The sequence below is a fragment of the Melanotaenia boesemani genome, chromosome 19 (assembly GCF_017639745.1).
Source record: "Melanotaenia boesemani isolate fMelBoe1 chromosome 19, fMelBoe1.pri, whole genome shotgun sequence".
NCBI classification, from domain to species: domain Eukaryota; kingdom Metazoa; phylum Chordata; class Actinopteri; order Atheriniformes; family Melanotaeniidae; genus Melanotaenia; species Melanotaenia boesemani.
Window position 1 is genome coordinate 31,788,699 of NC_055700.1, and position 12,635 is coordinate 31,801,333.

A 12,635-nucleotide genomic window follows, 5' to 3' on the forward strand; every position below is an offset into this window, starting at 1 on the left:
CTTGCTGGAGGTGGCATGGTCATAGTGATCACATAATGATTAAACGTTATGTGATGAACAAAAAGAAGAAGGCGTACCTGCAGTGTATCTTCTGCACCCTTTTGTTCCACAATGAACTTGACAAGCGCTTCATTTTTTTCTGAACGTTCAGCAGCAGCCTCTGCTGCCTTGTCCTACATCAAAAGATCAGTAAAATTATTTGTATAGAGCAATATATGAGAATATTGATATTATTATTATGCAAACACACTTGCTGATATATTCTCCATCTGCAACAACCTACATTTCAGAATTTTAGACCGGAGATTAAGTGTTGATGCTTACCCTGACCATAACTATGGTCAGGGTAAGCATCAACAAGAATGCCAGCACCCAGGGAGTGGAGACACAATAATCACTGAGAAAAATATCCCCAAAAAGTTGCGTCCAACGTCCCATGTTGGGCACATAGTTATGGTCAGGGTAAGCATCAACACTTAATCTCCGGTCTAAAATTCTGAAATGTAGGTTGTTGCAGATGGAGAATATATCAGCAAGTGTGTTTGCATAATAATAATATCAATATTCTCATATATTGCTCTATACAAATAATTTTACTGATCTTTTGATGTAGGACAAGGCAGCAGAGGCTGCTGCTGAACGTTCAGAAAAAAATGAAGCGCTTGTCAAGTTCATTGTGGAACAAAAGGGTGCAGAAGATACACTGCAGGTACGCCTTCTTCTTTTTGTTCATCACATAACGTTTAATCATTATGTGATCACTATGACCATGCCACCTCCAGCAAGCAAACAGTACGGTTAAGTTTGAGTACATTTATTTTTCAGGCCGTCGTGTCTGGTGAGAATCAGCCCCACTTTGAATTTACACAAAAGTGGGTTCCAATATTGTTTGATGACCAACAGTTGGACAGGATAGTTAAGTACCTGACAGGCTTCCTTCATAACTGTGAAAAAATCTCAGATGAAGTCTCCACCATGCTGTCCTATGACAAGCTTAAATACATCCTTGTTGTGATGTTGCCAGAGGTAAGTCAATAGGTGTCTTTTTAAATGTAGAGGTATGAGCATAATAACACTGACAATAATATGGATGCATAATTGGGATGTGATACCTGTAACAAAGGTGACAGTAAAGGCCTTGGAAGAAATAAGGAACATGACAACAAAAGACGCAGTGGCAGAGGTTGATCATGGACCACTGGATGAGAGGTTAGTGAAACATTTAAATGTCCTTTAAAAAATAGCCCAAAATCTCTGTCAAAAAATATGATTTCTTTTTCTAGTGAAATGGAGGCCATGGAGATGGCAATAAGGAATGACATGGAGAGGCGTGGGCTTGTTTAAAAACGATCCAATAAAGGTTTCTTGCATCAGATTCACCTGTGTTTTTCAGATTCAGTAGGCTGTGTAGAATAATGTAAGACAGGTTTGGCCTGACTCAGTGTGATATTATAACATCTGGACCAGGTATGGTGTGTAAAAATGGCGGAAAAATGAGTGAAATCTGCCTTTATTGCATTTTCACAAATCAGAAAAAGGTTTCACAAATCACAAACTATGTTTTTCAGATTCAGTAGACTCTGTAGAATAATGTAAGACAGGTTTGGCCTGACTCAGTGTGATATTATAACATCTGGACCAGGTATGGTGTGTAAAAATGGCGGAAAAAATGAGTGAAATCTGCCTTTATTGCATTTTCACAAATCAGAAAAAGGTTTCACAAATCACAAACTATGTTTTTCAGATTCAGTAGACTCTGTAGAATAATGTAAGACAGGTTTGACCTGACTCAGTGTAATATTATAACATCTGGACCAGGTATGGTGTGTAAAAATGGCGGAAAAATGAGTGAAATCTGCCTTTATTGCATTTTCACAAATCAGAGAAAGGTTTCTCAAATCACAAACTATGTTTTTCAGATTCAGTAGACTCTGTAGAATAATGTAAGACAGGTTTGACCTGACTCAGTGTGATATTATAACATCTGGACCAGCTATTATGGGTAAAAACGGCGGAAAAATGAGTGAAATCTGCCTTTAATGCATTTTCACAAATCAGAAAAAGGTTTCACAAATCAGAAACTATGTTTTTCAGATTCAGTAGACTCTGTAGAATAATGTAAGACAGGTTTGACCTGACTCAGTGTGATACTATAACATCTGGACCAGGTATAGTGTGTAAAAACAGCAAATAAATGAGTGAAATCTGCCTTTATTGCATTTTCACAAATCAGAGAAAGGTTTCACAAATCAGAAACTATGTTTTTCAGATTCAGTAGGCTCTGTAGGATAATGTAACACAGGTTTGACCTGACTCAGTGTGATACTATAACATCTGGACCAGGTATAGTGTGTAAAAATGGCGGAAAAATGAGTGAAATCTGCCTTTATTGCATTTTCACAAATCAGAGAAAGGTTTCTCAAATCACAAACTATGTTTTTCAGATTCAGTAGACTCTGTAGAATAATGTAAGACAGGTTTGACCTGACTCAGTGTGATATTATAACATCTGGACCAGGTATGGTGTGTAAAAATGGCGGAAAAATGAGTGAAATCTGCCTTTATTGCATTTTCACAAATCAGAGAAAGGTTTCTCAAATCACAAACTATGTTTTTCAGATTCAGTAGACTCTGTAGAATAATGTAAGACAGGTTTGACCTGACTCAGTGTAATATTATAACATCTGGACCAGGTCTTATGGGTAAAAACGGCAGAAAAATGAGTGAAATCTGCCTTTATTGCATTTTCACAAATCAGAGAAAGGTTTCACAAATCAGAAACTATGTTTTTCAGATTCAGTAGACTCTGTAGAATAATGTAACACAGGTTTGACCTGACTCAGTGTGATATTATAACATCTGGACCAGGTATAGTGTGTAAAAACAGCAAATAAATGAGTGAAATCTGCCTTTATTGCATTTTCACAAATCAGAGAAAGGTTTCACAAATCAGAAACTATGTTTTTCAGATTCAGTAGGCTATGTAGAATAATCAAGGACAGGTTTGACCTGACTCAGTGTAATATTATAACATCTGGACCAGGTATAGTGTGTAAAAACGGAAGAGAAATGAGTGAAATCTCCCTTTATTGCATTTTCACAAATCAGAGAAAGGTTTCACAAATCAAAAATTATATTTTTCAGATTCTGTAGGCTCTGTAGAATAATCTAAGACAGGTTTGACGGCATTGAGTATCAATAAAACGGAGGGTTAAGGGTCCCTTAAAATTTCCCTTAACTAGCGAATCGGAGGCTGCGCGAATCGGAAGCCAAGTTCAGCCTCGTTTTTCATGGCCCCTACAGCTTGTTATTAAGAGGACGTTAGGGTAATTATGGTTCAAAAATGATAATTTAATCTTTATTTAGACTATTTCATCTGCATTTTGCCTCACGTGACTCGTTACAGCATCTGACCGCTGTAACGTGTCGTTCATCAGCTGTTATTCACGGGAAACCTGACGGGAAGAGCATAAACGCCTCCTCATCACTGTTGACGGTGTTTTGGGCCCACTTTCTGAGTTTTATGACCCCCTTAATTCATATTTTGTGTTACTCTCTTCTTTGGTAGCTAATACGGTTCGCCTCGCAGGTGTAGCTGACATGACAGCTGATAGACGGCACGTTACTGCGGTCAGATGACGCTGCTGCTGTGGAGCGCAGACAAAATAGTCCATATTCAAAGAATGAACATTAAACTATCCCATTTGAGTCAGGAGAGCCAAAAGAGAAGCTAGCAATTATCAGTCTACCGAGCAGTTAAATAGCCCAATTCCCAGTCATGAAAACGAATGTTGCTGCTTTACTGTTTCGGCATTAAAATAAACTTTTAATACTGGATATGGCTCCCTGAGGAAGTGAGGTGGAAGGAGGAAGAAGAATTGTCCGGGAGATGGGAAGTCTGGGCTTCTCTGCTTGAGCTGCCTCCCTCATAACCCCACCTTGGATAAGTGGTTGAAGCTGGATGAATATTTCAGTTCATCATATATGTTTGTACATTTTAAATAAATTTGTTATGGGTTAGCTGCAGGGAGGTCCAGGTAAGTCACCTGACTCACTTTTAAATTCATCAGGTTCATGTCACAATGTGCCCAGTAATGAGAGAATCAGACATTTCTCTACAATAGATTCCTGAGAAAAACAGGAATATTTTAGTTGACAGTTTACTGTCCAAGTCTGCTGCACAGCTGAGAATTAAAAGGTTTGATGTGTAAAATCTGATATGTGTCTTCTTTTCTCTGGTGACGTGGCCACATTGCAGCGTTTGTACATGTTGCTCTGCAGGAATGTAAAAGTATGTAGTTAAATCGGTAGCTTCCTCTGCTCCGAACTCCTTTTCTGGGGAAGTGACCTTGTCCAGGTGACTGATGTAGTTTTTAAAGAGGTGAATCCTAAAATGCATCAGATGTGTGTGATGTGTTTGTGTCTGCAGTCAGTGTCATGAATCTGCAGTGAGAGTGTGTGTGATGTGTTTCTGTCTGCAGTCAGTGTGATGAATCTGCAGTGAGAGTGTGTGTGATGTGTTTGTGTCTGCAGTCAGTGTCATGAATCTGCAGTGAGAGTGTGTGTGATGTGTTTCTTTCTGCAGTCAGTGTCATGAATCTGCAGTGAGAGTGTGTGTGATGTGTTTGTGTCTGCAGTCAGTGTCATTAATCTGCAGTGAGAGTGTGTGTGACGTGTTTCTTTCTGCAGTCAGTGTGATGAATCTGCAGTGAGAGTGTGTGTGATGTGTTTCTTTCTGCAGTCAGTGTCATGAATCTGCAGTGAGAGTGTGTGTGATGTGTTTGTGCCTGCAGTCAGTGTGATGAATCTGCAGTGAGAGTGTGTGTGATGTGTTTGTGTCTGCAGTCAGTGTGATGAATCTACAGTGAGAGTGTGTGTGATGTGTTTGTGCCTGCAGTCAGTGTCATGAATCTGCAGTGAGAGTGTGTGTGATGTGTTTCTGTCTGCAGTCAGTGTCATGAATCTGCAGTGAGAGTGTGTGTGATGTGTTTGTGTCTGCAGTCAGTGTCATGAATCTGCAGTGAGAGTGTGTGTGATGTGTTTCTGTCTGCAGTCAGTGTGATGAATCTGCAGTGAGAGTGTGTGTGATGTGTTTGTGTCTGCAGTCAGTGTGATGAATCTGCAGTGAGAGTGTGTGTGACGTGTTTGTGTCTGCAGTCAGTGTGATGAATCTGCAGTGAGAGTGTGTGTGATGTGTTTGTGTCTGCAGTCAGTGTGATGAATCTGCAGTGAGAGTGTGTGTGACGTGTTTGTGTCTGCAGTCAGTGTGATGAATCTGCAGTGAGAGTGTGTGTGATGTGTTTCTGTCTGCAGTCAGTGTGATGAATCTGCAGTGAGAGTGTGTGTGATGTGTTTCTGTCTGCAGTCAGTGTGATGAATCTGCAGTGAGAGTGTGTGTGATGTATTTGTGTCTGCAGTCAGTGTGATGAATCTGCAGTGAGAGTGTGTGTGATGTATTTGTGTCTGCAGACAGTGTGATGAATCTGCAGTGAGAGTGTGTGTGATGTATTTGTGTCTGCAGACAGTGTGATGAATCTGCAGTGAGAGTGTGTGTGATGTGTTTGTGTCTGCAGTCAGTGTGATGAATCTGCAGTGAGAGTGTGTGTGATGTGTTTGTGTCTGCAGTCAGTGTGATGAATCTGCAGTGAGAGTGTGTGTGATGTGTTTCCTGCTTTAGTTTCTGCTTAATGATTTCTGTGTTGCAGGAAATCCTCACAGCGTATTCGCGGTCTGTCGGGCTCGAGGTGGTGGACACCAGACCTCCTCCAGCTCTGCTTCATCCTCCCTCTCCTCCTCCTCTTTTTCCTCCCCCTCATCTTCCTATTCCTCCTCCTTCTCCTCATCTTTCTTCTCCTATTCATTCTCCTGCTGTTTCTCCTTTATCTTGCCCTCCTCCTCTTTCTAGTGTTTCTTCTTTTATCTGTTCTCTTCCTCTTTCTCCTTTTCCTGCTCCCCCTTCTTCTTCTCCTCCTCTTCCTGTTCATTCTCCTCTTCCTCCTCTTGCTCCTTTTCCTCCTTTATCTTACCCTACTCCCTCTTCTACCATTTCCTCTTTTATCTCTCCCCCTCCTCCTCCTTCTACTATTTCCTCTTTTATCACTCCTCTTCCTTCTCCCGCTCCACCACCTTCTCCTCCTCTTCTTACTGTTTCTCCACTTACTCCTCCTCCTTCTCCGCCCCCCCCCCCTCTCCTCCTCAGGTAGGTGCTGACAGTGAGGAACAGGTGAGAGTGGAGGGAACTGACAGATGTTCATTCTACTTTATCCATAAAGATGCTGATCAATGAAGATTTCACAACAACTGGAGCTAAATTCATTAAACTAAATCAATAAGCACATGGCTTCACCAGCGCTGAGGAGGCGGAAAACTTCATTAACAGACACGGTCAAAACGGGTGAACGACTTCGAATATTCGTCCGCAGGACCGATGACAACTATGGGACGGGTGGACAGTATGAAGAACTCTTTGCGGGTGAGTGCTGAGCTGGCTCGGTCTGTTGCCTGGCAACGAGCAGCCGAGGGAGCACGTCTTTGGCTGGGTCGGGGCGCACCCCGCGGACCATAACCTGTTCTATGTCTTTTTCATTTTACCTGTTTATTTTTGTTCTTTGGGACAAGAAGTGGCCAAAAGGCCCTCTTGATGTTTTCTTATTTTTGCATATATGTTTGTGCTAAAGGAAACGTAGACATGACAAAGAAATCTGTGATAGAGAGTGGCTTTTACTTTGTTATTTTCGACTGGGGCTATTGCAGTATGGTTATTACTTTCTTTTTATGGTTACAAAATGTATTAGAATTATAAGTTGGAATATAAAGGGGTGTGGAAGTCCTGCTAAGAGAGGGAAGATAATGGCGTATCTTAAGCATCACAAAGCAGATATTGCATTCATTCAAGAGTCTCATTTTGGAGCAGAAGAAGCTATGAAATTGAAATTTGGATGGTGGGGCATGTTTTTCATAGCTCCTTCTCCAGCAGACGTAATGGGGTCACTATATTGATACACAAGAATCTCAACTTTACTTTAATTAAACAAAAGAAAGATAGTGAGGGTAGAATGATTTGTCTTCAGGCCAACGTAAATGGTAGCAATATTATACTGTGTAATATTTATGCGCCAACTATTGGCCACCCCAATTTCTTTCATGAGGTAAATAAAATACTGGGGGACATGGAGGGGGATATTATCCTTGCAGGAGACTTTAATCAGGTCTGGGACGCCTTTATTGATCGAAGCGTGTTTACCAGCCCATTAGTGCCTAAAGACAGGGCTGCAATCCATATGTTAAGTGAGGATAACGGTCTTGTAGATATCTGGCGGCTAACAAATCCACGCGAAAGAGAGTATACTTTTTTCTCACACTGTCATGAATCCTACTCGAGAATTGCCATGTTCTTGATAACAACATTACTAAACAAGTTGCGTATTGCAAAATTAATGCAATAGCTCTGTCTGACCATGCCGCCATAGAGCTGGGGATCGATATAAATAACAGCACAGAGAAGAGAGGGAGATGGAGACTAAACACGTCATGCATGATGAGACATTTACAGCATCTAGAAAAGAAGATCTTTTGTCCTTTTTAGACATAAATACGGGCAGTGTCGACAAAAGGTCGACTGTGTTACACAGGACTCTCAGGAGACAAGAGCAGGTTACCGTTCTTTATTAACACGACTGGATACAACAGAATAGATCTTACTGTGAACTGGAACCATGGAAGGGAGTAGGTGTGAGTCCGCTGAGTGTAGGTCAAGGTCCGACAATGAGTGACTGAAGGGCTGGTGTTTATAAAGGACTGGGGAACAGAGGAACACAGGTGTGGCAGGTTGACTGGATTATAATGAGTGGATCAGGAACAGGTGTGGAGGATGAGGGAGGTGAGGAGTGAATGGAGGAGCAGAAGAACAGGGAGTGCTGTAGAATCAGGGGAGTGGCAGGACAGATTGTAACAGTACCCCCCCCCCTCCAGAAGGCCGGATTCCAGACGGCCTGGGAGGACGACAGGAGGGCGGTGAGGACAGGAGCTGGAGCCCTGGCGGACGACCACAAGGGTGAGACAAAACACCAAAACGTCGGTGGGCGTCCAGGAGGACGGGAAAACCTGGACCGGATCTCTGGAGGACGGCCCGGAGGACGAGCAGACCAGGGCCGTGACATGGACGGAGGACGACCCGGAGGGCATGTGGGCCTGGGGCTGGCCCCTGGTGGACAGGCTGGCTCGGACCGGAGCTCTGGAGAACAGGCTATGTGGATCTCTGTCGGCAGCAGAGCAGGATGGACCCCTGGCGGACTGCCAGAGGGCTGCTCGGACTGGAGCCGGACGGCCTGAGGGTGACGTCGACTGGAGCCGGACCTCAGGCGGACGGCCTGAGGGTGACGTCGACTGGAGCTCTGGCAGACAGGCAGGCTGGATCTCTGGCGGCTGACGGGCAGGCTGGATCTCTGGCGGCTGACGGGCAGGCTGGATCTCTGGCAGGCGCGCTGACTGGAGCAGGTTTTCTGGCAGGCGCGCTGACAGCAGCAGGATTTCTGGCAGGCGCGCTGACAGCAGCAGGATTTCTGGCAGGCGCGCTGACTGGAGCTCTGGGAGGCACACAGACTGAAGCTGGAGCGCAGAGAGGGGTGCAGACAGGAGCTCTGGAAGACAGAGACATGTTAATAATAAGTCTGGTGGGCGACCGGGAGGTCGCACAGACAGGAGCTGAGTCTCTGGCGGGCGACCGGGAGGTCGCATAGACAGGAGCTGAGTCTCTGGCGGGCGACGGGAAGGTCGCACTGACAGAAGCAGGAAACAGGAAGGATACAGAGGCTGGAGAGGAGCGTCCCACTCGGAGACCCCCTTGGAGACTGAATCCACTGGCAGGAGAGGAGCGCAGAAATCATCTACCTCCTCGGAGACAGGAACAGACAGACTGGACAGAACCAGGGGCTGGAGAGGAGCGTCTCGCTCTGAGACCCCCTCGGAGACTTGAGCTGACCTTGGACTGGCAAGCGCCGGGCAGGACCGTTGCGCTGGTGTCGGAGGTAATGGTGCAGCCCGTGGAGCAGACGTCGGAGACCGAGCAGGAACAATCCGTGGCATCGGTGTATGACGTGGGAGATCCGGTGAAGACCGGGGAGCAGGCACGGGAGGCTGCAGGACAGGAACAGACCGGGGCTGTGGTGTCAGAGGCAGAAGAGCCGGGACTGACCGTTGCTGTGGCGTCTGGCACTGTAGAGCGGGACCGGACTGGGAAGCAGGCGGAGAAGGCTGCAGGTCTGGTGCAGACCGGGGCTGTGGCGTCGGACGCTGTAGAGCCAGACAGGACCGGGGAACAGGCTCAGGGGACGTGAGTCTAGGAGCTGGAGGCGACACAGGGGACGTGAGCCTGGGAGCTGGAGGCGACACAGGGGATGTGAGCCTGGGAGCTGGAGGCGACACTGGGGACGTGAGCCTGGGAGCTGGAGGCGACACTGGGGACGTGAGCCTGGGAGCTGGAGGCGACACTGGGGACGTGAGCCTGGGAGCTGGAGGCGACACTGGGGACGTGAGCCTGGGAGCCGGGGGAGACGCTGCAGACGCTGGCGTGGAAGCCGGAGGAGACGCTGCAGACGCTGGCGTGGAAGCCGGAGGAGACGCTGCAGACGCTGGCGTGGAAGCCGGGGGAGACGTTGCAGACGCTGGCGTGGAAGCCGGGGAAGACGCTGGAGATACCGGCGTGGAAGCCGGGGAAGACGCTGGAGATACCGGCGTGGAAGCCGGGGAAGACGCTGGAGATACCGGCGTGGAAGCCGGGGAAGACGCTGGAGATACCGGCGTGGAAGCCGGGGAAGACGCTGCAGACTCTGGTGTGGAAGCCGGGGGAGTTTCTGGTGGCGCTCTCAACCCCACATTCACCAATTGAGCCTCCGTAAAAACTTCCCATGCCTCCTTTACTAGTTCGGCCAAGTCCGGGAAGATAAGGAGGAGGGCTGGTCTGGCCTCCAGCTGAGTCACCAGTTCCACCGACACCCGTATCCTCTCCACGGGTCCGGGGAACTCCGCCAGTGTGTTCACGTAGTTTTCCAATGCTGTGTGGACCACCCTGATGTCCTTGGGGGAAAGGAAGACCTCCAGGTCCAGCAGCAGTTTCACCAGAATGCATCTTCTCCAGCACATTTTGTTTAGGTCGGACCTTCTGTTACACAGGACTCTCAGGAGACAAGAGCAGGTTACCGTTCTTTATTAACACGACTGGATACAACAGAATAGATCTTACTGTGAACTGGAACCATGGAAGGGAGTAGGTGTGAGTCCGCTGAGTGTAGGTCAAGGTCCGACAATGAGTGACTGAAGGGCTGGTGTTTATAAAGGACTGGGGAACAGAGGAACACAGGTGTGGCAGGTTGACTGGATTATAATGAGTGGATCAGGAACAGGTGTGGAGGATGAGGGAGGTGAGGAGTGAATGGAGGAGCAGAAGAACAGGGAGTGCTGTAGAATCAGGGGAGTGGCAGGACAGATTGTAACAGACTGAATGGGAAGCGTCAAAAGCATACATTAGGGGAAAAATCATATGCATCTAAAAAGAAGAAGGAGGATATAGGTAAAATCAAAGAATTAGAGACTCAAATTAGAGTGCGCGAAAGGGAACCGGCACAACATTTTTCGGATCAGTCATATCAGAACATTTGTGAACTCAAATTTGAACTTCAGGAAAAATATAACAAGAAAGTAGAATACACTTTATTTAGGTTGGGGACATCCTTTTATGAAGAAGGGGGGAAAACGGGCAAACTGCTGGCCAGACAATTAAAACAACGGAATTCCAGCAACTTCATCGCAGCCATTAGAAAAGGGTGTACAACAATGACGGCAACCAAAGAAATGAATAAAGTTTTACAACAATATTATGAGGCATTGTACACCTCAGACATAAATCCCAAACAGGAAGAAATGACAGTTTTTTTTTTTACCAATTTGAATCTACCTAAATTGACTGCTGAACAGGCGGACCTATTAGGTGGTCCTATGACAGAGACTGAAATTAGGAAATCCATATCTAGTATGAAAAATGGGAAATTGCCCAGGTTAGACGGGCTTCCCGTTGAGTATTATAAGCAATTCTTGGACATCCTGGTTCCAGTGCTAAAGGCGGTATATAATGAAGTGTATACTTTACAGTCCCTACCCCCTACTTTTGGCGAAGCCCTGATATCTGTTCTGCCAAAGAAGAATAAGGACCCTTTGCAACCCTCTAATTACAGACCCATTAGCTTACTCAATGTAGACTGCAAGATTTTAACTAAGATCTTAGCAACTCGCTTAGAGAAAGTATTACCGGTTATCATACACCCAGACCAAGTGGGCTTTATGAAAAATAGATCATGGACAGACAACATGAGCAGATTGATACACCTAATTAGCATTAACAGGGAAAAAAATGGTCCAATGGTTGCTCTTTCCCTCGACGCGGAGAAGGCTTTTGACCGTGTTCAGTGGGGTTTTCTTTTTGCGGCACTGTCAAATTTTGGGTTTAATAACCACTTTATTACATGGGTTAAAACACTATATAACAGCCCCAGGGCGTCAGTCATAACCAGCGGTGTAATATCGCCCTTCTTCAGTCTTAAAAGGGGCACGAGGCAGGGTTGCCCTCTTTCGCCTCTGCTTTTTAACATCTCGCTGGAACCGCTGGCTATTGCTATAAGGGCGAACGCAGACATAAGGGGCGTAGAGGGGGGTGGCAAACAACATAAATTGCTACTGTATGCGGATGACATATTGGTCCTGTTAAAAGACCCAGATTACTCAACACCACATTTAATGGAAACAATACAATCATACTCAAATGTTTCAGGTTACAAAATTAACTGGACGAAAACTGAGGCCATGCCAATCACAGGGTTTTGTAATGGAAATACAATGACAAAATTCGGCTTTAAATGGATTCCTCGGGGAATGAAATATTTAGGAATTTCAATAAGCAGGGAAATAGAAGAAATGCCTGTGTTAAATTTTGAACCGATTCTACAAAAAATAAAGACTAACCTGGACAAGTGGGAAAAGATCAAACTTACACTGTGGGGGAAGGTGAATGTAATTAAAATGGTTGTGTCTCCACAGTTCAATTATACCTTAATGATGCTACCTGTCATTGTTCCCCCTGCAATATTTAGTCAATATGACACATTGATTAAGTGTTTCTGTGGGAAAGGAAAAGACCCAGAATTAAGCTGGCTAAATTATGTGCACCTAGAGACAGGGGAGGTTAGGGGTTACCGGATCCAAGATTATATTATATTTCTTCTGAGATGGCAAAACTAGCTAAACTTTGGATGGGACAGTATGAATTGGATTGGACTATTATTGAAAAATATTTATCCTCCCCCTTCACACCTATTGAGTGCCTCTCTGAGTGCGGTTAGAACTACAAACCCTGTCATGTTACACTCACGGGACGTCTGGACAAAAGTGCACAGGTTGATTGGGTTGTCACAGTGTAAACAGTTGTATTCCTCCCCATGGCAAAACCCTTTAATTAGCATTGGGACAACACCAGTTTACTGGAAGGGCTGGCATAACCATGGTATATGTACGCTGGATAATCTCTATGATGGTGTAGTGTTTATGTCATACAATGAACTGCTGCAGAAATACAACCTGACTGGAAA

The 12,635-nt window shown here is 45.3% G+C and overlaps 1 protein-coding gene and 1 long non-coding RNA gene across 2 annotated transcripts; one reads left to right on the forward strand and one right to left on the reverse strand.

The window, feature by feature from the left end:
• Window positions 1-1,045: 1,045 nt before the first annotated feature.
• Window positions 1,046-1,367, forward strand: LOC121629709. Its single transcript, XR_006008421.1, has 2 exons — window positions 1,046-1,209; window positions 1,284-1,367. It is a non-coding gene; the product is annotated as an uncharacterized LOC121629709 (long non-coding RNA).
• Window positions 1,368-7,649: 6,282 nt separating this feature from the next.
• LOC121629704 lies at window positions 7,650-10,488 on the reverse strand. Its single transcript, XM_041969434.1, has 2 exons — window positions 9,662-10,488; window positions 7,650-8,034 (listed from the first exon to the last, which is right to left on the reverse strand). The coding sequence occupies exons 1-2, from the start codon at window positions 10,124-10,126 to the stop codon at window positions 7,852-7,854; spliced, it is 648 nt and encodes a 215-aa protein (XP_041825368.1). The 5' UTR covers window positions 10,127-10,488; the 3' UTR covers window positions 7,650-7,851.
• Window positions 10,489-12,635: the final 2,147 nt, after the last annotated feature.

Coding starts and splice junctions, on each gene's coding strand:
- LOC121629704 (XM_041969434.1), bottom strand. CDS start 10,126: ATGCATTCTGGTGAAACTGCTGCTGGACCTGGAGGTCTTCCTTTCCCC. Junction 8,035..9,661: donor TCCCCGGCTTCCACGCCAGC/GTCTGCAACGTC, acceptor GTCGTCCGCCAG/GGCTCCAGCTCCTGTCCTCA.